This window comes from Erpetoichthys calabaricus, chromosome 3, assembly GCF_900747795.2.
Source record: "Erpetoichthys calabaricus chromosome 3, fErpCal1.3, whole genome shotgun sequence".
NCBI classification, from domain to species: Eukaryota; Metazoa; Chordata; class Cladistia; order Polypteriformes; family Polypteridae; genus Erpetoichthys; species Erpetoichthys calabaricus.
In genome coordinates this window covers 111,444,551-111,466,545 of record NC_041396.2, presented here as the reverse complement: position 1 = coordinate 111,466,545, position 21,995 = coordinate 111,444,551, and the positions used below count along the sequence as shown (strand labels likewise).

General features: G+C 39.7%; 1 protein-coding gene across 5 annotated transcripts in view; it reads left to right on the top strand.

Annotated features, from left to right (window-relative positions):
* Nucleotides 1-21,995, top strand: part of LOC114648307 (serine/threonine-protein kinase MRCK alpha-like) — a 571,032-nt gene that overhangs the window by 349,555 nt on the left and 199,482 nt on the right. For 4 of the 5 annotated variants that reach the window (XM_028797282.2, XM_051925532.1, XM_028797279.2 and 1 more), the window contains exon 7: nt 1,542-1,742. In XM_028797282.2, the coding sequence (XP_028653115.1) occupies nt 1,542-1,742 (201 nt within the window). Of the gene's footprint in view, nt 1-1,541; nt 1,743-2,128; nt 2,187-21,995 lie in introns of those variants that run through there. The other variant, XM_051925533.1, reaches the window with a different exon arrangement.

Here is a 21,995-nt window from a genome sequence, read left to right as displayed (position 1 = left end):
TGGTAAAGGTTATAAAGCCATTTCTAAAGCTTTGGGACTCCAGCGAACCACAGTGAGAACCATTATCCACAAATGGCAAAAACATGGAACAGTGGTGAACCTTCCCAGGAGTGGCCGGCCGACCAAAATTACCCCCAAGAGCACAGAGACGACTCATCCGAGAGGTCACAAAAGACCCCCAGGACAACGTCTAAAGAACTGCAGGCCCTCACTTGCCTCAATTAAGGTCAGTGTTCACGACTTCACCATAAGAAAGAGACTGGGCAAAAACGGCCTGCATGGCAGATTTCCAAGACGCAAACCACTGTTAAGCAAAAAGAACATTAGGGCTCGTCTCAATTTTGCTAAGAAACATCTCAATGATTGCCAAGACTTTTGGGAAAATACCTTGTGGACTGATGAGACAAAAGTTGAACTTTTTGGAAGGCAAATGTCCCGTTACATCTGGCGTAAAAGGAACACAGCATTTCAGAAAAAGAACATCATACCAACAGTAAAATATGGTGGTGGTAGTGTGATGGTCTGGGGTTGTTTTGCTGCTTCAGGACCTGGAAGGCTTGCTGTGATAGATGGAACCATGAATTCTACTGTCTACCAAAAAATCCTGAAGGAGAATGTCCGGCCATCTGTTCGTCAACTCAAGCTGAAGCGATCTTGGGTGCTGCAACAGGACAATGACCCAAAACACACCAGCAAATCCACCTCTGAATGGCTGAAGAAAAACAAAATGAAGACTTTGGAGTGGCCTAGTCAAAGTCCTGACCTGAATCCAATTGAGATGCTATGGCATGACCTTAAAAAAGGCGGTTCATGCTAGAAAACCCTCAAATAAAGCTGAATTGCAACAATTTTGCAAAGATGAGTGGGCCAAAATTCCTCCAGAGCGCTGTAAAAGACTCATTGCAAGTTATCGCAAATGCTTGATTGCAGTTATTGCTGCTAAGGGTGGCCCAACCAGTTATTAGGTTCAGGGGGCAATTACTTTTTCACACAGGGCCATGTAGGTTTGGATTTTTTTTTCTCCCTAAATAATAAAAACCACCATTTACAAACTGCATTTTGTGTTTACTTGTGTTATATTTGACTAATGGTTAAATGTGTTTGATGATCAGAAACATTTTGTGTGACAAACATGCAAAAGAATAAGAAATCAGGAAGGGGGGCAAATAGTTTTTCACACCACTGTATATAATATATATATAATATGGTAAAAATTACAGTTTTTTTTTATTTCTTGTTTCTGTAAGAAGATTGAATTAATGTCATATCCCATAACTGCTAAATAAGTTATCTTTGAATTGCACCAAAATAAGCCTGTAGTACTGAATTCAAATCTCCATACTGCCAACCAGCTGACAGTGCTGACTACCCTAATAGTGACACAATTATTTAAAAGAGAAGTGTAATGATTATCCCTACCCATAATTCCAGTTTGCAGTATCTTATTTATACAAAGAATGCAACATAACCATCTAAGTCATGCATACTGTCAGAAGTTTCAGTTACTGTTTCCTGACATTCTGCTGTTTTCCTTTATTTAGGTTCAATCCTCAGTGGCTGTGGGAACACCAGACTACATCTCCCCAGAAATCTTACAAGCAATGGAAGATGGCAAGGGGAAATATGGTCCTGAATGTGACTGGTGGTCTCTTGGCGTTTGCATGTATGAAATGCTTTATGGAGAAACTCCTTTTTATGCTGAATCACTGGTGGAGACTTATGGCAAAATAATGAACCACAAAGTGAGTAATCTGAAATACATAATTTTAAATATTAGTTGGCTTTTATTTCCAAAAGCATGCTTATTTAATTGCAAATTTTGAAATTAAAGTTGAATTTTTAGAAAACATTTTTGAATGGTTTTCATAAGGGAAAAACACATCTGGCAGTAGCATTCTGTTTTTCTGATCTCTTTTGATGCTGATTATTTGGATTATGTTTTCAAGTGTAGAAATGGGATATGCAGACCTTACTACAGGAAATTAAAATAATTAGCCATTTACCATCTTATTCTAACTAGTTTAAATGTTGTCTTGATTTCATGTAGTGTTTATTTCATTGTTTGTTAGCACCATTATCTTGAACTATTTATTTATATTTTTCGGTCCACTTCTTATTTTCATATTAGAATTTATGAAGAAACAAAATATTGAAACATGGGGTCTGTGTGCACAGTACATCTCAGAGTGAGTTAATTTTGACCTTCATTTAGCTTTTCTGTCAGAGCATGTTAGGTCATCAAAGGAATCTATAGTGATGGCTGTTGTTGTTTATGTCCTGCTTTTGAAGTTGAAATTCCACCTTATTAATTTCATTGTGTCTCCATTATTTCTATGGTGTTTATTGGCAGATGCAGGGGTGACTGTTTAATGAGCAAAATGGCTACAGGGCCAATTTATTGACCTGCTGTGTCATACTCTTGGCTACACCAGCAGTGTTTTCCCCATTATTGGTTAGGCAGCTGTGTAGTTTTATGAGAACTGTATAAATCCAGACTCCCCAGAAATTGTTTCAGTATAAAGAATGTGAATGTTTCACATTCATTATCTGTTCATCATATATCATAGCTTTTGTTTTCTGATTGGCTTGCCACAAGTGGGGGAGAGAACAGGCTTTCTTATATCGTTACAGTAGGCAGCATCTCTCTAAAGTCAATAGTTTGCCACTGTACACACTTCTTCACAGTAGAACTGAATGCACACTCCACAGCATGGCTTTGAAGATACCGAATAAAAGGGGAAAAGAAATTCTCGTTTTTGCTTATAAGTTATGCAGAAGTGCACACTACACTTCATTTATCGTATATTGCAAATTTGCCCTCTCATACAGTCATATGAAAAAGTTTGGGAACTGCTCTTAATTCTTTGGATTTTTGTTTATCATTGGCTGAGCTTTCAAAGTAGCAACTTCTTTAATATATGACACGTCTTATGAAAACAGTAGTATTTCAGTAGTGACATTAAGTTTATTGGATTAACAGAAAATATCCAATATGCATCATAACAAAATTAGACAGGTGCATAAATTTGGGCACCCCAACAGAGATATTACATCAATACTTAGTTGAGCCTCCTTTTGCAAATTTAACAGCCTCTAGATGCCTCCTATAGCCTTTAATTAGTGTCTGGATTCTGGGTGGAGGTATTTTTGACCATTCTTCCATACAAAATCTCTCCAGTTCAGTTAAATTTGATGGCTGTCGAGCATGGACAGCCTGCTTCAAATCATCCCATAGATTTTCGATGATATTCAAGTCAGGGGACTGTGACGGCCATTCCAGAACATTGTACATCTCCCTCTGCATGAATGCCTTTGTAGGTTTCAAACTGTGTTTTTGGGTCATTGTCTTGTTGGAATATCCAACCCCCTGCGTAACTTCAACTTTGTGAATGATGCTTGAACATTATCCTGAAGAATATGTTGATATTGGGTTGAATTCATCCGACCCTCGACTTTAATAATACATTTTATTTATACAAGGCGCCTTTCAGGGAGCTCAAGGACACCGAACAACAATAAATAAATAAATAATTAAATAAAAGACACAATTATAAAAAACTTAAAACATCAGAAAATCTAGAAATTACAACCAAACAAAACCATTATAATCAGGATGAAAAAGAAAAAGCCATTTTAAACAGATGCGTTTTAAGTTTACATTTGAAGGATGAATATGATTTGATATTTCGGAGATCCGCAGGCAATGAATTCCAGAGCTTGGGAGCAGAACGACTGAAAGCTCTGCTCCCCATGGTGGTTAGACGGGCGGGAGGGACAGTCAGATGGGTGAAGGAAGAGGATCTAAGATTACGGGATGGAATGGCAACATGAAGAAGGTCAGACAGATATGGAGGGGCGAGGTTATGGATGGCCTTAAATGTTAATAGTAGAATCTTAAAATCAATACGAAACTTAATCGGGAGCCAATGAAGCTGCTGCAAGACCGGAGTAATATGGTGAATAGATGGGATTTGAGTGATGATACGTGCTGCAGAATTCTGGACTAACTGAAGCTTATGAAGAGATTTATTCGGGAGACCAAAGAGGAGTGAATTGCAGTAGTCCAGCTGGGAAGTGACAAGACTATGAACAAGAATGGCAGTAGTATGAGGAGTGAGGGAGGGGCGAATACGATTAATATTACGTAGGTGGAAGTAAGCAGACCGGGTGATGTTATTAATGTGACATTGGAAAGATAGAGTACTGTCGAGGATGATACCCAGACTCTTGACCTGAGATGATGGGGAAACAACAGAGTTATCAATAATAAGAGAAAGATTATTGGTTTTGGATAATGATGATTTTGAACCAATGAGGAGAATCTCAGATTTGTCACTGTTTAATTTAAGAAAATTCGAAGAAAACCAGGATTTAATTTCAGCAATGCAGTCAATAAGCGAGGGTGGTGGAAAAGAGGAGGTGGGATTACCAGCAAGGCAGAGCTGGGTGTCATCAGCATAACAGTGAAAATTAATGTTATATTTGCGAAAAATATTGCCAAGGGGAAGAAGGTAAATAATAAAAAGAAGAGGCCCCAGGACAGAGCCCTGGGGCACACCAGAAGTAACAGCGGTGGGTTGGGATGTGAAGGTTTTAAGTTGTATGAACTGAGTGCGGCCTAAGAGGTAGGATCTAAACCAATCAAGTGGAGTGTGGGTAATGCCAATCAGAGATAATCTATTAAGGAGAGTGGTATGACAAATAGTATCAAAGGCCGCACTCAGATCAAGGAGGATGAGAATAGTGATTAGACCAGAATCAGCAGCCATAAGGAGGTCATTAGTAATTTTAACAAGTGCCGTTTCTGTACTATGAAGGGGGCGAAAACCAGACTGGAACTTTTCATATAGATTATTGTGAGATAAATGGGTATGAAGTTGGATAGCTACAATTTTTTCAAGAATTTTGGAGATAAAGGGCAAGTTAGAAATGGGGCGAAAATTATTGAAATTAGTAGGATCAGCACCAGGTTTTTTTAGTATTGGGGTTATAGCAGCAGTTTTAAATGATGAGGGGAATAATACCAGTAGTGAGAGAAGAGTGAATGATGGCAGAAATGAGAGGGACTAGAGAGGGGAGGCAGGCTTTAACCAGAACTGTAGGCAGGGGGGTCCAGCTGACAAGTAGATGACTTGGATTTGCAGATGAGATCTGAAATTTCAGAGGAAGTGGGAAGCTGGAAAGAAGAGAAAAAGTGAATAGGCGAGTGTAGTTCAGAAGGAATATAGTGAGGATCTGGACCAAGGTGCTGATGTATCTTTTGGATTTTCTCGTTGAAAAAAGACATAAGAGAATTACAGAAAGCAGTTGAGTAAAGGTGAGATGGTAAAGAGTCTGGAGGTTGTGTAACATTATTAAGTAAAGAAAATAAAGTCTTGGTGTTACCTGTATTACGAGTAATTAACTGAGTGTAATAATTAGACTTGGTTTGAGCTATACAATCCTTATAATAGAGAAGATGATTTTTATACATCTCTTTGTGGACAAAGAGTCCGGATTTTTTAAACAACCTTTCAAGTTGCCTGCCCTTAGCTTTCAGAAGCCGAAGTTCAGGCGTAAACCAAGGGGCAGAAAAAGAAAAAGAAACAGAACGGATTTTTAGCGGAGCCAGAGAATTAAGAATACCATTAAGACAGGTGTTATAATATGAGACCAGTTCTATTGGAGTGGAAAAATGATAAAAGTCCAGTTGGGAATCAATCCTAGAAGACAGCAAATTCAAGTTAATATTCTTAATGTTGCGAAAGGCTATGAGACGTGGAAGCTTAGGAACAGAAAAGGTAAGTTTGGCATTGAATGAAAGAAGAAAATGGTCGGTTATAGTAAGTTCATCTGCTGTGAGATCAAAAGGAACAACACCAGAGCAGCAGATCAGGTCCAAGATATGTCCTTTACAATGAGTAGGAACATCAGTGTGCTGCTGGTATCCAAAACTCTCCAGGCAAGATAAAAAGTCTCTAGTGAGAGGGATATTGATATTGTCCAGATGTACATTAAAATCCCCCAGCAGAATTATATTTGGAGTAATTACAGATAAATGAGTAAGGAAGGTAACAAGATCGTTCAAAAAATTGTTGTTTGACTTAGGAGGACGGTAGACAGTTGCAATGATGGTAGGAACTGGGCCAGACAGTTGACACACAGTCGATTCAAAAGAGCTAACAGCAGGAGCAGACAACGGCAAGACTTTCCACTTCTCGCGATAAATAATCGCGACACCTCCTCCACGGCCAGAGGCACGGGATTGACAAGTGTAAACAAACCCCGGGGGGGTGCATTCATTAAGTTGTGAAAAGTCTTGAGGTTGCTGCCAAGTCTCAGTTAAACAGAGAAAGTCAAACTTACGGTCAATGAGGAGATCCTGAATGAGATGTCCCTTGCTCGTGAGTGAGCGGATGTTCAGTAGACCAAAGCTGACAATGTTGCTGTCGCATTTGACAGTGGTGTTAGTCGACCGAGCTAAGCTGGCCAACACGCTATGGTCAGCTTTCCTATCTGTGTTGTTTGGAGGGTGCCGAAAATCAGACCAAAAAGAGTTAATTCCTTTTGAGACGTCCGTTCGGAATCTCCGACGAGACCCACGGTGGATGTATCTCTGACGAGGGAGAAGTATGACGTCCGGGTCGAAATACAGCACCGACAGCAGAGGCACAGACTGGAGAAGACGCAGTCGAAGAAGCTCAGCAGCTGGATACTGGAGGAGGCCAGTCGCAGGTTGGATAACGAGCGACAGAAGACTCCAAACAAGCATTAACCAGGCGATTATCCTACCAGTCCACATTGTAGGTGAGGAGGCCAGAGGCAGCTCAGACGTCCAGAGAATAAGCAGGTAAGTTTCAAACGAAACGGAGGTTAGGCTGAAGCTAAATGCATATACAGCATATACAGCCACACAGAGATGTCAACAGAATGGCAAAAAAAAATACCCACAAAATCACAGTCTAGTTACCGGCGAGCAGCGGCGACCAGTCCCGCCAGCGTTCACTCAAACCGGAAGTCCTTCTATTAACAAGGGCCCCAGTCCCTGAACTAGCCACACAGCCCCACAACATGCTGGAACCTCCGCCAAATTTGACAGTAGGTAGCAGGTGTTTTTTTTGGAATGCAGTATTCTTCTTCTGCCATGCAAATCGCTTTTTGTTTTGACCAAATAACTCAATTTTTGTCTCATCAGTCCAAAGCACTTTGTTCCAAAATGAATGTGGCTTGTCTAAATGAGCATTTGCATACAACAAGCAACTCTGTTTGCGGTGTGAGTGCAGAAAGGACTTCTTTCTCATCACCCTGCCATACAGATGTTCTTTGTGCAAATTGCTCTGAATTGTAGAACGATGTACAGATACACCATCTGCAGCAAGATGTTCTTGCAGGTCTTTAGAGGTGATCTGTGGGTTGTCTGTAACCATTCTCACAATCCTGCGCATATGCCGCTCCTGTATTTTTCTTGGCTTGACAGACCTGGGTTTTCACAGCAACTGTGCCTGTGGCCTTCCATTTCCTGATTACATTTCTTACAGTTGAAACTGACAGTTTAAACCTCTGAGATAGCTTTTTGTAGCCTTTCCCTAAACCATGATACTGAACAATCTTTGTTTTCAGATCTTTTGAGAATTGCTTTGAGGATCCCCTGCTGTCACTCTTCAGAGGAGAGTCAAAGGGAAGCACAACTTGCAACCGACCACCTTAAATACCTTTTCTCATGATTGGACACACCTGTCTATGAAGTTCAAGGCTTAATGAGCTAATCCAACTAATTTGGTGTTGCAAGTAATCAGTATTGAGCAATTACATGCATTCAAATCAGCAAAATTACAAGGGTACCCAAATTTTTGCACAGCCAGTTTTTCACATTTGATTTAATTTTATACAACTAAATACTGCTTCAATAAAAATCTTTGTTCGGAAAACACCCCAGTACTCAGATGTTCCTAGGAAATGAAAGACATACCACTGTTATCTTTTTTGTTGAAAGTAGAATAAATTATTATGCAGGCTGAGAGGGGTTCTCAGCCTTTTTCATATGACTGTATTTACTCTTCAGTCATGCCGTAGTGAAATTAAACAAAGGGTTAGTAATGAAATGCAGATGTCATTAGAATAAGCAGTTGAAGAAAAACTATTTAAATAAATATCGACTAACATGGTTTTTCAGAATGGGATTTACATATATTTAGTTAATTCAAACACTTTGATTAAAGATACTCCATACGGTGAATTACATGGATAGGCACATATTTAATTGTGTTTTGCACAGGAAGGATAGGTGAAGAAGTTTTATTTTTGAATTATCATAGATTAGGTATATAGTTCTTTATGAGTTTGTTCATATTTGTTTTAGCACTGCTGTATTAAAATGGTCCCTGTGTGTGATTGGTTCCTGTGATGGATTGGTGCTCCATCAAGGGAGTATATTTAGTTGAGTAAGAAGACATATAGGGTTATATAGCATGTTGTGTCACGTACATGAAAATGGATGTTGTACTTGAGCTGTATAGTGTACTTGTGAAGCTTCATCTGGAATATTATCTGCAGCTTTGATCTTTGCATTACAGAAACAACATATCAGCACTAGAGAAAGTTTTTAAAGACAAACCACTAAACTGATTCTAGGACTCCACAGTATTAGAGGTTAGGAGTGATGGAAGAAGTTGAATGTTTTCTGTGTAAGCAAACTGAGGTTGAGAGGAGACATGACTATAGTTTTCAAAATTATTAAGGGAATTAGAATGGTGGATCCACGCTCTTACTTTAAAACAGATAGAGATGGAGGTTGGTTAACATAAATGTTGAACAGTGTTTAGAATGATTTTCTTCACACAAAGAACAGTAGATATGTGGAATAACTTGTCTAAGCTGTGATAGTAGTAATTTCGGGACCTCAAACTCTTGATGTTTAATTTTTTTTTAGGTTAATAGAAATTGATGAGCTAGGTTGGCCCAAATGGCCTCTTCTTCTCCAGATCTTTTATATATCCAATACCTGCTGTCTATTGCCTGGTTATGCTGGGATAGGCCTTTTGTTAATCCGGTCCAGGCTTGGTTTGGCAGCTTGCCTTGGGTCATTTTCCTACATAACCAAAAACTTAGCATATCAGTTGTCAGTCAGTGGTAAAGTGCAGGAGGATGTTGTTTTGGTCCATGTTGATAAGAAGCAAAAATTAAGTAATACCGCCACCGTGTTTCTTAGTTATACATAGGGATGCTCTCAACAGGTTTTTTAATGCTGATACCAACCACAGATTTTATATTACATGATTGGGCGACTCAGATACCAATTCTAATTTTTTTTTTTCTCCTTTCCCACTTATCCCTTTTAAAAACTTTTTACAAGCTCCTGTGTAACCAGACGTATAGAAGCCTTATGTCCTATATTAAAGTGTATTTTTATAATTGACACTGGAATCCGTGAAGCCTACGGAAATATTTGCAATGCTGGCCCACCTTTAATTCCCTCACACCTCTTCATCAGTGTCTTTGTTTTTCAATGTGTCAATCAGCACTGGCAGCAGGTAGCCTGCTCACTCATCCCCCACCGAGGCAGATGAAGTCTAACAAAATTCTCACAGCTGAACTCTCTTTATCTGGGAGTTAGGTGTCTGGAATTGTACAGGGAAAATAATATATTTAGAATACATAAATTTCATGTGTGTTCTGTGTCTACAATGACCTGTGTAAATGTAGGATGACAGGAAATGCGAGGCAAGAAATGCTGAATGCATAACTAAAACAGAAACTTTTTCATGTTATAGTAATAATGACAAAATGTTGAAGTGTATAATGTGTGAAGACTGAAGTCCAGATATCAAATAAACACTTTCGCAAAAGGTATAACAAAACAAGTGCGTTTTTAATCAAGAATATAACCGAAGAAACAGAAATAGTTCATTTTACATGTTGCGGTCAATGTATAAAAACTGAAGGCCAAATATCAGTCAATACGAAGTAGACACGTCCGCTTGGCTGTTGCAGAGGTAAGAACTGCTGTCTCGTAATCAAGAGGTTGCAGGTTCGATCCCTGGTCTTCTTCTCATTTACCATTTTGATTAGTGAGCTGCTGTTATTATTACTATTATATAATAAAAACACATTTGATTTGAGTCTGTAACACCCGCTGTAAATTTATGGTAGCCTACTTGTAAAAGTTACCTTTTTTTTTTTTTTTTTTTACAGTAGACCCCCGCAAAGATGCAGTTCAGGGTTCGCGGCCTCAGTTGTTTGCAAATTTTTCCTTACAACCTAACTAATAATTGTTAGCGGAAACAGCAAATATCCTCCACAATTATTTTTATGTGGCAATACTGCACTGTAGAGAGAACAGGAAGCAACCGTAGAGGAAAACGAGGCTTGGGATGGTGAAAGAAGCCAATCCGAGAGCATACTCTACTAGAATTTGAAACTGTAACCCCCAGCAGTCCCTGCAGTGGCTCCGATTGGTCTTCTGCTGAAGGTGCAGGGGCTGTTGGGGTCAAAGGATATCAGCGCGGCTTTTAAAAAGGGGGCTGGTGACCAAAAGGAAAAAAAAAGGTTTTTGTAATTTGTGTTTCAAGATCCTGCGTCTCTGCCTGCCTTCTGTTGGGTTACCTGTACTTGTTCATTTTGTCTTGGATTGTTTCGTGGTTGGGGTCTATATTGTCTGCCGTCTGCCTGTGTACATAAGGACTGTAAGTGGATTTATTGCTATCCTGTGAAGAAAGGAGCACTCCTGAACCCGTCCACCCATCTTCACCATTTCAGGAACTACCGGTAGGGCTATCTTTACATTTCCATTCAACATGCGGATCTCTGGACTATCATTCTTCATCATTACATTTCATCTGTTGCCATTTTTCATGGACTTTACTGTGTGTGTTTTGTTGGTGCTTTGTTGTATTTAATTTATAATTGCCATAAGGGGAACAGGGGTAGTATCGTTGTTTTCATTTGTTTTCATTACATTCTTTATTTGCTGTTTGATTACCAGTTTGGTTTGTTTTGTCTCTGTTTGTGAGTGCATGCGGGTTGAGTCAAGGCTGGGTGTGTCCCTGGAATCTCCACCATAAAAATAAATAAATCACCGTCTTCTTCATGGTGTGAATTTTAGTGGCATCAGAATGCTACAGCTTTATTCATTTCTCCTTGCTGCTGATTGACTGCTGCCCTGTGACGTATCTCCAGCTGAGTGTTCTCGTGTTTTCCGTTTTGTTCTTCTTAATCCTTAAACCGCTGCAACCGGCTATAGTCGGTTCCCAGTGCAATTTACCAGCACGCCGGAGCTGATCAGTGTCGTACATTCGTTGAGCAGCCAGCTCATGACCACTGCCAGCCCCAGCAGCACTGCAGCCTCACTGTCTCTGGGATTGAGCTGCAGCACTAGACTAGCCTGCCAGCATCAGCGTTTACCTCTGTGTGCTTTCGTGCAGCTAGTTCAAGTGCAATTGGCTCGGTGATTTACTGAATTTCATCAGTGCCTTCAGTTGCACCTTGTAATATTGTTCCAATAGTTTTTTTAAATAGTTTTTACAGTTTATTGGCAGTGTGTAAAATGAGTGTTGCAGTAATTGTGATGCTCTTTGCATGAAAAAAAATGTGTTCCATTAAAATCGGGGATGCATTAACCCACAAGTATGTGGCAGTTTAAGGGTTAAAGCCCCAAGATGTTGTTGAAATGCCCTGCACCTTCTAAGGCTTCTGGCAATGAAAATGCACTTGCATGAATTACAGTACATATAGTGGTAACATCGGTATTTTACATTCTAGCACTGCCGGTGACATATCAGTACAGTACTGTACAGTATATGGGTTTACTTTTACATTCTTTTTTTTAGGTAATGTATTAAGCTGAGGTTGAAATGAAATGAAAGTGTTTTGGGGGCATACAGTCATATGAAAAAGTTTGGGAACCCCTCTTAATTCTTTGAATTTTTGTTTATCATTGACTGAGCTTTCAAAGTAGCAACTTCCTTTTAATATATGACATGCCTTATGAAAACAGTAGTATTTCAGCAGTGTGTAGAAAGGTGCTTTACAGGCGCCTGACCCGGCACAGAAGGACACAGAGGCACGTATAAAACACACAAGGACTTTTATTTTTCTTCACCTGTGGGTGCAGGTCTTCCCCGTGACCCACAGGCAATACACAGTCCCAAAAGCACAATCCCAACAACAACACACTCTTCTCTCCCACCACTCCTCTGCAAGCTTTGTCTCCTTCCTCCCAACTCTGGCTCCCTGAGTGGTGGTGGCTGGCCCTATTTATAACCCACCCGGAAGCATTCCAGGTGCTTGACCACCTGGTTCTAATTGCACTTCCGAGTGGGGCTGAAGATTCGACCAGCCGGGCTGCAGACTCCATGCAGCTCCCCCTAGCGGCCATCCGAGCCCCCAACCAGGCTGTGGAGGACTCCATCTCCCATGGAGCCATGCGCTAGGCTGGGGGATCACCGTCCGCCAGGGAGACTGCCACCAAGCATCCCGGGGAAGGTATTGAGCTGCCCATGGTGGCTTCCCCGGAACAGATGCAGCAGGGGCGTCCCTGCCGGGCATGGGACCTGGCTGTCCTTCACAAGTGACATTAAGTTTATTGGATTAACAGAAAATATGCAATATGCATCATAACAAAATTAGACCGGTGCATAAATTTGGGCACCCAAACAGAGATATAACATCTATACTTAGTTGAGCCTTCTTTTGCAAATATAACAGCCTCTAGACGCCTCCTATAGCCTTTGATGAGTGTCTGGATTCTGGATGGAAGTATTTTTGACCATTCTTCCATGCAAAATCTCTCTAGTTCAGTTAAATTTGATGGCTGCCGAGCATGAACAGCCTGCTTCAAATCATCCCATAGATTTTCGATGATATTCAAGTCAGGGGACTGTGACGGCCATTCCAGAACATTGTACATCTCCCTCTGCATGAATGCCTTTGTAGGTTTCAAACTGTGTTTTGGGTCATTGTCTTGTTGGAATATCCAACCTCTGCGTAACTTCAACTTTGTGACTGAACCTTGAACATTATCCTGAAGAATTTGTTGATATTGGGTTGAATTCATCCGACCCTTGACTTTAACAAGGGCCCCAGTCCCTGAACTAGCCACACAGACCCACAGCATGATGGAACCTCCACCAAATTTGACAGTAGGTAGTAGATGTTTTTCTTGGAATGCGGTGTTCTTCTTCCGCCATGCACAGCTCTTTTTGTTATGACCAAATAACTCAATTTTTGTCTGATCAGTCCAAAGCACGTTGTTCCAAAATGAATGTGGCTTGTCTAAATAAACATTTGCATACAACAAGCGACTCTGTTTGTGGCGTGAGTGCAGAAAGGGTTTCTTTCTCATCACCCTGCCATACAGATGTTCTTTGTGCAAATTGCACTGAATTGTAGAATGATGTATAGATGCACCATTTGCAGCAAGATATTCTTGCAGATCTTTGGAGGTGATCTGTGGGTTGTCTGTAACCATTCTCACAATCCTGTGCATATGCCGCTCCTGTATTTTTCTTGGCCTGCCAGACCTGGGTTTAACAGCAACTGTGCCTGTGGCCTTCCATTTCCTGATTACATTCCTTACAGTTGAAACTGACAGTTTAAACCACTTAGATAGATAGATAGATAGATAGATAGATAGATAGATAGATAGATAGATAGATAGATAGATAGATAGATAGATAGATAGATAGATACTTTATTAATCCCAAGGGGAAATTCACACTTGAATTGTAGCCTTCCCTTAAACCATGATACTGAACAATCTTTGTTTTCAGATTTGAGAGTTGCTTTGAGGATCCAATGCTGTCACTCTTCAGAGGAGAGTCAAAGGGAAGCACAACTTCCAATTGACCACCTTATATACAGTGCATCCGGAAAGTATTCACAGCGCATCACTTTTTCCACATTTTGTTAGGTTACAGTCTTATTCCAAAATGGATTAAATTCATTTTTTTCCTCAGAATTCTACACACAACACCCCATAATGACAATGTGAAAAAAGTTTACTTGAGGTTTTTGCAAATTTATTAAAAATAAATAAACTGAGAAATCCCATGTACATAAGTATTCACAGCCTTTGCCATGAAGCTCAAAATTGAGCTCAGGTGCATCCTGTTTCCCCTGATCATCCTTGAGATGTTTCTGCAGCTTACTTGGAGTCCACCTGTGGTAAATTCAGTTGATTGGACATGATTTGGAAAGGCACACACCTGTCTATATAAGGTCCCACAGTTGACAGTTCATGTCAGAGCACAAACCAAGCATGAAGTCAAAGGAATTGTCTGTAGACCTCCGACACAGGATTGTCTCGAGGCACAAATCAGGGGAAGGTTGCAGAAAAATTTCTGCTGCTTTGAAGGTCCCAATGAGCACAGTGGCCTCTATCATCCATAAGTGGAAGAAGTTCAAAACCACCAGGACTCTTCCTAGAGCTGGCTGGCCATCTAAACTGAGCGATCGGGGGAGAAGGGCCTTAGTCAGGGAGGTGACCAAGAACCCAATGGGCACTCTTTCAGAGCTCCAGAGGCACCTGAAGGACTCTCAGACCATGAGAAAGAAAATTCTCTGGTCTGATGAGACAAAGATTGAACTCTTTGGTGTGAATGCCAGGCGTCACGTTTGGAGGAAACCAGGCACCGCTCATCACCAGGCCAATACCATCCCTACAGTGAAGCATGGTGGTGGCAGCATCATGCTGTGGGGATGTTTTTCAGCGGCAGGAACTGGGAGACTAGTCAGGATAAAGGGAAAGATGACTGCAGCAATGTACAGAGACATCCTGGATGAAAACCTGCTCCAGAGCGCTCTTGACCTCAGACTGGGGCGACGGTTCATCTTTCAGCAGGACAACGACCCTAAGCACACAGCCAAGATATCAAAGGAGTGGCTTCAGGACAACTCTGTGAATGTCCTTGAGTGGCCTAGCCAGAGCCCAGACTTGAATCCGATTCATTCTGTAGAGATCTTAAAATGGCTGTGCACCGACACTTCCCATCCAACCTGATGGAGCTTGAGAGGTACTGCAAAGAGGAATGGGCGAAACTGGCCAAGGATAGGTGTGCCAAGCTTGTGGCATCATATTCAAAAAGACTTGAGGCTGTAATTGCTGCCAAAGGTGCATCAACAAAGTATTGAGCAAAAGCTGTGAATACTTATGTACATGTGATTTCTCAGTTCTTTTATTTTTAATAAATTTGCAAAAACCTCAAGTAAACTTTTTTCACGTTGTCATTATGGGGTGTTGTGTGTAGAATTCTGAGGAAAAAAATGAACTTAATCCATTTTGGAATAAGGCTGTAACATAACAAAATGTGGAAAAAGTGATGCACTGTGAATACTTTCCGGATGCACTGTACCTTTTCTCATGATTGGACACACCTTTCCATGAAGTTCAAGACTTAATGAGCTAATCCAACCAATTTGGTGCAAGTAATCAGTATTGAGCAGTTACATGCATTCAAATCAGCAAAATTACAAGGGTACCCAAATTTTTGCACAGCCAGTTTTTCACATTTGATTTAATTTCATACAACTAAATACTGCTTCACTAAAAATCTTTGTTCAGAAAACACCCCAATACTCAGATGTTCCTAGGAAATGAAAGACATACCACTGTTATCTTTTTTTGTTGAAAGCAGAGTAAATTATTATGCAGGCTGAGAGGGGTTCCCAAACTTTTTCATATGACTGTATTTAGGGTTTAAACTATAAAAACAGGCATTTTTTTAACCACATTCATAATTCATGGTTTTTCACAATTCACAGGTGCTCTAGGAACGTAACCCCTGCGAATTTCGAAGGTGTACTGTATTCAGTTTTATTCTCTCAGTCATGTTCACGCTCCCCCCGATCTGACACTGCCTCTTCCTCTCTGAGTTGATGGCATTTCACAAGGAATGTGATGGTCACAGATGGTGCTGTGGTTGATGCCTGATCATAACTGCTTCCTGTACTGTCAATCAAAGATATGATGCCCTGTGACCACTATCAGAATATCATGCTGCATTTAACAACAAAGACAACGGTGTGGAACATGTGAAAAACAACAGATTTGCTGAGATTTCCGACATCTGGCAACATTTTTTTTGAGAATTGTGTTTTGCGGTACAACCGAGGGCACCATATTACTGTTGATGAGCAACTGTTTCCAACCAAGGTCCTTGGTCCTTTCTTGGAATACATCTCAACCAAGCCTGACAAATTTGGCATAAAGTTTTGGATTGCGGCAGATTTGGAGACAAAGGACATGTGCAATGCCACTCCTTATTTAGGAAAGGATCCCAGTCATTCCAAGTCTGTGATCATAAAGCTTATGCAGCAGTTTCCTGATAAGTGCAGAACCATAACAACAAACAACTACTTCACATCGCTTTCGCTGGCTAATAGACTGCTGCACCACAACACAACTCTATTTGGCACCATAAATAAAGTGAGATGGGAATTTCTACCTGCAGCTACAGTACGTAAGCAATTCTACACGCTAATGTTTATATCTGTCTGCATTCTCAGTACCATGCAACATAACATGGAGATTGAGCAAGATCGGGAAAAAAAAAACATATTCAAATGATGTTTTCATGCTTCAATGTGTGTGTGCATGCACAAAAGAGGCGGAGACTGCTTTGCTAACATTCAGCTGGTTACTAGAATGTAAAATAAACACTTTCACAAAGGTACAGCGAAACAAGTGTGCCTTTATTCAACAATAAAACTGATTTGAAAAAGTTCAGCTGACAACAATATACCAAGAAGACATGATTCACCAGTGTTTGTGTGTCAGCTTATATCCCTTCAGCAATATCTTTTACTGGTAGCAAAAATGTACACTGGGTGTTACAGATTAAAATCAAATGTATGCTTTTATTATGTAATAGAAATAATAAAAGCAGCTCACTACTCAAAACGGTAAATGCAGGGAGGACCTGAGCTCAAACCCACAAGCAAAGTTGACACGTTTACTTTGTGTTGATTGATATTTGGGTTTTGGTTTTTACGTATTGACTTCAACATGTAAATTGAATAATTTTTTTTCCCGGTTATATTCTTAAATTAAAGTGCACTTGTTTTGTTATACCTTTTATGAAAGTGTTTATTTCATATTTGGACTTTCTTCACACATTATACACTTCATGTCAACATTATGTCATTATTACTATAACATGAAAAAGTTTCTGCTTTAGTTGTGTGTTCAGCATTTCTTGCCTTGCATTTCCCGTCATCCTACATTTTAACAGGTCATTGTAGACACAGAACACACATGAAATATATGTATACTAAATAACAATATCTTATTTTCCCTGAACAATTCCAGACACCTAACTCCCAAATAAAGAGACTTCAGCAGTGAGAATTTTGTTAGACTAGACTTCAAATGCCTCGGTGGGGAATGAGTTAGCAGGTTGCTGGCTGCCAGTTCTGATTGACACATTTGCAAAACAAAGACACTGATGAGGAGGTGTGAGGGAATTTAAGGTGGCCCAGCATTACAGATATGCTTCATGGATTCTAGTGTTAAACTACTAGTGTTAACCACTCATTTTTTCAACAAAATGAAATTCTGAATGTTTAAGGTTCAATGACCACAAAGATATTAAAATAAATAAAATTTCCTTAAAATACAGACTTTACTAATAAAATATGTACAAAAATATGTATCCATAATACATATGGCATAAAAGTAAAATTACAAGCTGTCATATTGTTTAATTTTTTGTTATGTACCTGTCTGAAACAAGGTTTAATTAAACAAAATTAGTTATGACCATTTCTCTAACAACAACAAAAATTATATGTGTATGTATATATTATGATGCCCGGGTGTTTACAGCCGCCCTAACCCAGACACAGACAGGCAGGACACAGGTTTAGCCCACACAGTACACTGTTTATTTACAATTGGGGAGCGCTTTTCTCTGCTACCCACAGCACAATACAGTACAGTAAAGCAACAACACAGTCCCTTTGCCGCCCCTTCAGTCCTCCACACAGGCTTTGTCCTCTTCCATCCGACTCTGGCCATTGAGTGGTGGTGACCTTCTCCTTTTATAAGGCACCCGGAAGGGGTCCAGGTGCCTAACGAGCTTCTTCTGCCAGCGGCTGCCAAATAGGGCCCTGCAAGCGTCCAGATGCCAGCTGGCAGTGGCCATGGGCCCCAGCACGGGTGAACTTCCACAATTGTGACCCGTGGCCCCGTTGGGAGCCAAGGGGGCTTCCCTCTGCTGGTCCGGGGAAGAAATGGTCTTAAAAATACTCATTTCCCCCGGTCCTGCTTAAATGCTGCTTAAATATAAATATACATGGACTTATAGGTTTTAAACAGCTTTTTTGCTGTTCAAATAAATATTTACTGTATTTACACTGAAGGGAAAAAGCACACCTGTATATCAGGTAGACATTTGGAATTCTTGAGGTGTAATTATAAATATGGATTAATTATGTATTACTTGTTTTTTACCAAAATATATGCTGTATGATACACAGCAGCAAGTAATAAACACGGTACGAATCTTTTAACACTAGAATTACCAGAGCCTACGAAAAAACTCGTAAATCCGTCCCACCTTAAATCGCGTCTTAAATCCGTTTGCACATCTCCGCCAGAGTCTTTTGTCATCTAAATGTGCTGATAAACAAAAGCTACTAGCAGCCAGCTATTCCTTCCCCCCACCGACTTAGAATGAACTTCTCCTAGCTCATGCCTTGCCTTGATTTGATTATCTGGGATTGAAGTGGAGTTTTAGAGTGGAAATAATTCTAGCGTTATTTGGAATACACGCATTTCATGTGTGTTCCGTTTCTATAGTAGTCTGTGCAAACACATTTTTAAAACAGAAACGTTTTTCATATTCTAATAGTAAATGACAAAATGTAGGCATAAACTATATAACATATGAAGCCTGAAGTCCATATATCAAAGAAACACTTTCACAAAAGGTACAAATAAGAGAACACGTGCGCTTTTATTCAAAAATATAACTGCACAAAAAAAAAAGCCACGTTAGCATGCCACATTGACACTGTTACTACAACTGCCGCGGTGGCGTAATGGTATCAGCTCCTGACTGGGAATCAGAGAGTGGCGAGTTTGATCCCGCACGGCTCCACTTCGAGAAGTGAACTGCTCTTATTCTTACAATTTTAGAATAACAACATAAATTTGATTTCAGTCTGTAACAGCCGGTGTAACTTATGATACTGGTAAAGGTTAGCTTTTTTTTTTTTTTTTAATTCACTTTTCATTCTCGCAGTCGCATTCAGAATCAATCCATACAACCCCATCTGACATAAAGACGTGCTATAGGTCTGCAGTGTACCACGATGCATACTACCGCCCCCCCCCCCCCCCAAAAGGGTTCTGACACACAAACGCTGGCGAAGCTGCCTTCTTCGTATCTCACTGTCACTTGAAATCAGCAGTTCTTAGCATTGCACCACGCAAACTGTCGTATCAACCACCAACTGTAACTTGCTGTCTTTATTCTTCGGTTATAGTCTTGAATAAAAGTGCACTTTTATTTATGTGAAACCAGCTGTGTCAGATGGGGTTGTATGGATTGATTCTGAATGCGACTGCGAGAATGAAAAGTGAATTAAAAAAAAAAAAAGCTAACCTTTACCAGTATCATAAGTTACACCGGCTGTTACAGACTGAAATCAAATTTATGTTGTTATTCTAAAATTGTAAGAATAAGAGCAGTTCACTTCTCGAAGTGGAGCCGTGCGGGATCGAACTCGCCACCCTCTGATTCCCAGTCAGGAGCTGATACCATTACGCCACCGCGGTGGTTGTAGTAACAGTGTCAATGTGGCATACTAACGCTGCTTTTTTTTTTTGTGCAGTTATATTTTTGAATAAAAGCGCACGTGTTCTCTTATTTGTACCTTTTGTGAAAGTGTTTCTTTGATATATGGACTTCAGGCTTCATAAGTTATATAGTTTATGCCTACATTTTGTCATTTACTATTAGAATATTAAAAACGTTTCTGTTTTAAAAATGTGTTTGCACAGACTACTATAGAAACAGAACACACATGAAATGCGTGTATTCCAAATAACGCTAGAATTATTTCCACTCTAAAACTCCACTTCAATCCCAGATAATCAAATCAAGGTAAGGCATGAGCTAGGAGAAGTTCATTCTAAGTCGGTGGGGGGATGGAATAGCTGGCTGCTAGTAGCTTTTGTTTATCAGCACATTTAGATGACAAAAGACTCTGGCGGAGATATGCAAACGGATTTAAGACGCGATTTAAGGTGGGACGGATTTACGAGTTTTTTCGTAGGCTCTGGTAATTCTAGTGTTAAAAAGCCACAAATGTATGAAATGTTCATAAGTTGTTTATCAACAAAACACTAGACTAACATGCTTAACAGGTTTATATGTAAAAGACAAATGTTGCTGTTACGCTAACAAGCCCATTGTTTACAAAACAGCAGTTTCAGATTTGTCTTTATGTTTTCTTTTTCCAAACAAAAATCTAAGCTGGAGCACTTACAAGAAGCTCTCTGTCCAAACTCAGATGGTGTCAGTTTTAATTTAAAGGACTAAATAAAAATGTCTGAATTCATTAAAGTAGCTTTTCTTGCTATTTGTCCAGTTGCACAGTATGACTTCTCAGATTCCTTTTTTGCACTTTATTACTTCACTTTCTTTAACGTAAAGGCTAATATTCCAATCGCCTCTCGCTCTTTGGTAAAAGAAGTCTTGACTTGTTGTAAAAACCATCTACACACTGGCTCAACTACCATAATACAAAGTGTAAAGAAGCAGTGTAACTAAATTACCATAAAGCTTAGAAAATCATTGGCTAAAAAGATTGTTTTTTGTGATCAGCCAATTTACCGATCACTGACCGGGTACTTTTTTTAGTGAAAATCGGTCCATTTAGATTGGTGGCTAATCAAACAGGAGCATCCCTAGATACACCTTCTTGGTTTTAATCAGTTTGTATTTTTTCACTTATATTTTCACTTATTTGTTTTATATTGCGTAGGATTTCTTTACACTGCACAAAACTGCACTATTATATTGAATGGCAGAATACTATAGTATTGAATCATGCGAATGGTTTTCCAAATAGATGATAACTAAACTATCAGTGCCTTTCTGTAACTTAACCTTAGAGTGACTTCCAATGCTGCTGATCTTTTACTTGCTTGAAAATTGCTTCTTTAGCAGGGAACTTTAAAGAAAAAACAGAAGGTTATTTTTATTACATTTACATTACACTTTATTTTTATGTGTATTTTAATTGCTAGTTTGCAATGAGGAAACAAAAAGGCAGGGTTCCAAGAGTTGTTGTGAATTCATACATGAGGGTGATGTACTAAGACACTAATTGAGTGTTCAGTCAGGTGAGGATTTAATTGAAAGTCTTTCTCTCCTTCTGGAGTGCCTGGAGCAGTTTTTCACTTTAGATTCCTCTCTCTTAGCTGGAACGAGACAATTGCCCTTCTGTTGTCTCGCCTCCCTTTGTAGCCCCAGACCAACAGGAGGACTGAGTGCAAGGTGGTGGTACAACTGCCTCCTTTATGACTTTCAAGAGCAGTGCTAAGCTCTTTGGACTTCTGATTTCCTCTCAAGGGCATGCCTTGTACTTAGCACATATAGTTTGTTTCTACAAAGGGAGAAGAACAAGCTCTGAGACTTCTGGACTTCTCAGCTATCTTCATAGTGGTCACCCCTGTGCTCCACAAGTCTGAAAACAGGAGTAGGTGGAGGGAATTGTGTGTGTGTGTCTCTCTCTCTCTCTCTCTCTCTCTCTCTATATATATATATATATATTTATATATGTATGTGAATGTTTGTGTCTTTTTTAAGCTTTTAATTTAAAATAAAAAATGTGTTTGTGTATGTATATGTGTAAAACAGTGTTACTGATATGATTTTGTCATAAAGAAATAATTTTTCAAAGCACTGTGAGTGTTGACCCATTGGTCAGAAGAACTTTTTGTAATGTGTGTTTTTTTTTTTTGGTTTTTTTTTTTTACATTTTGACCTAACAAAACTGGGATGGATGGTCAT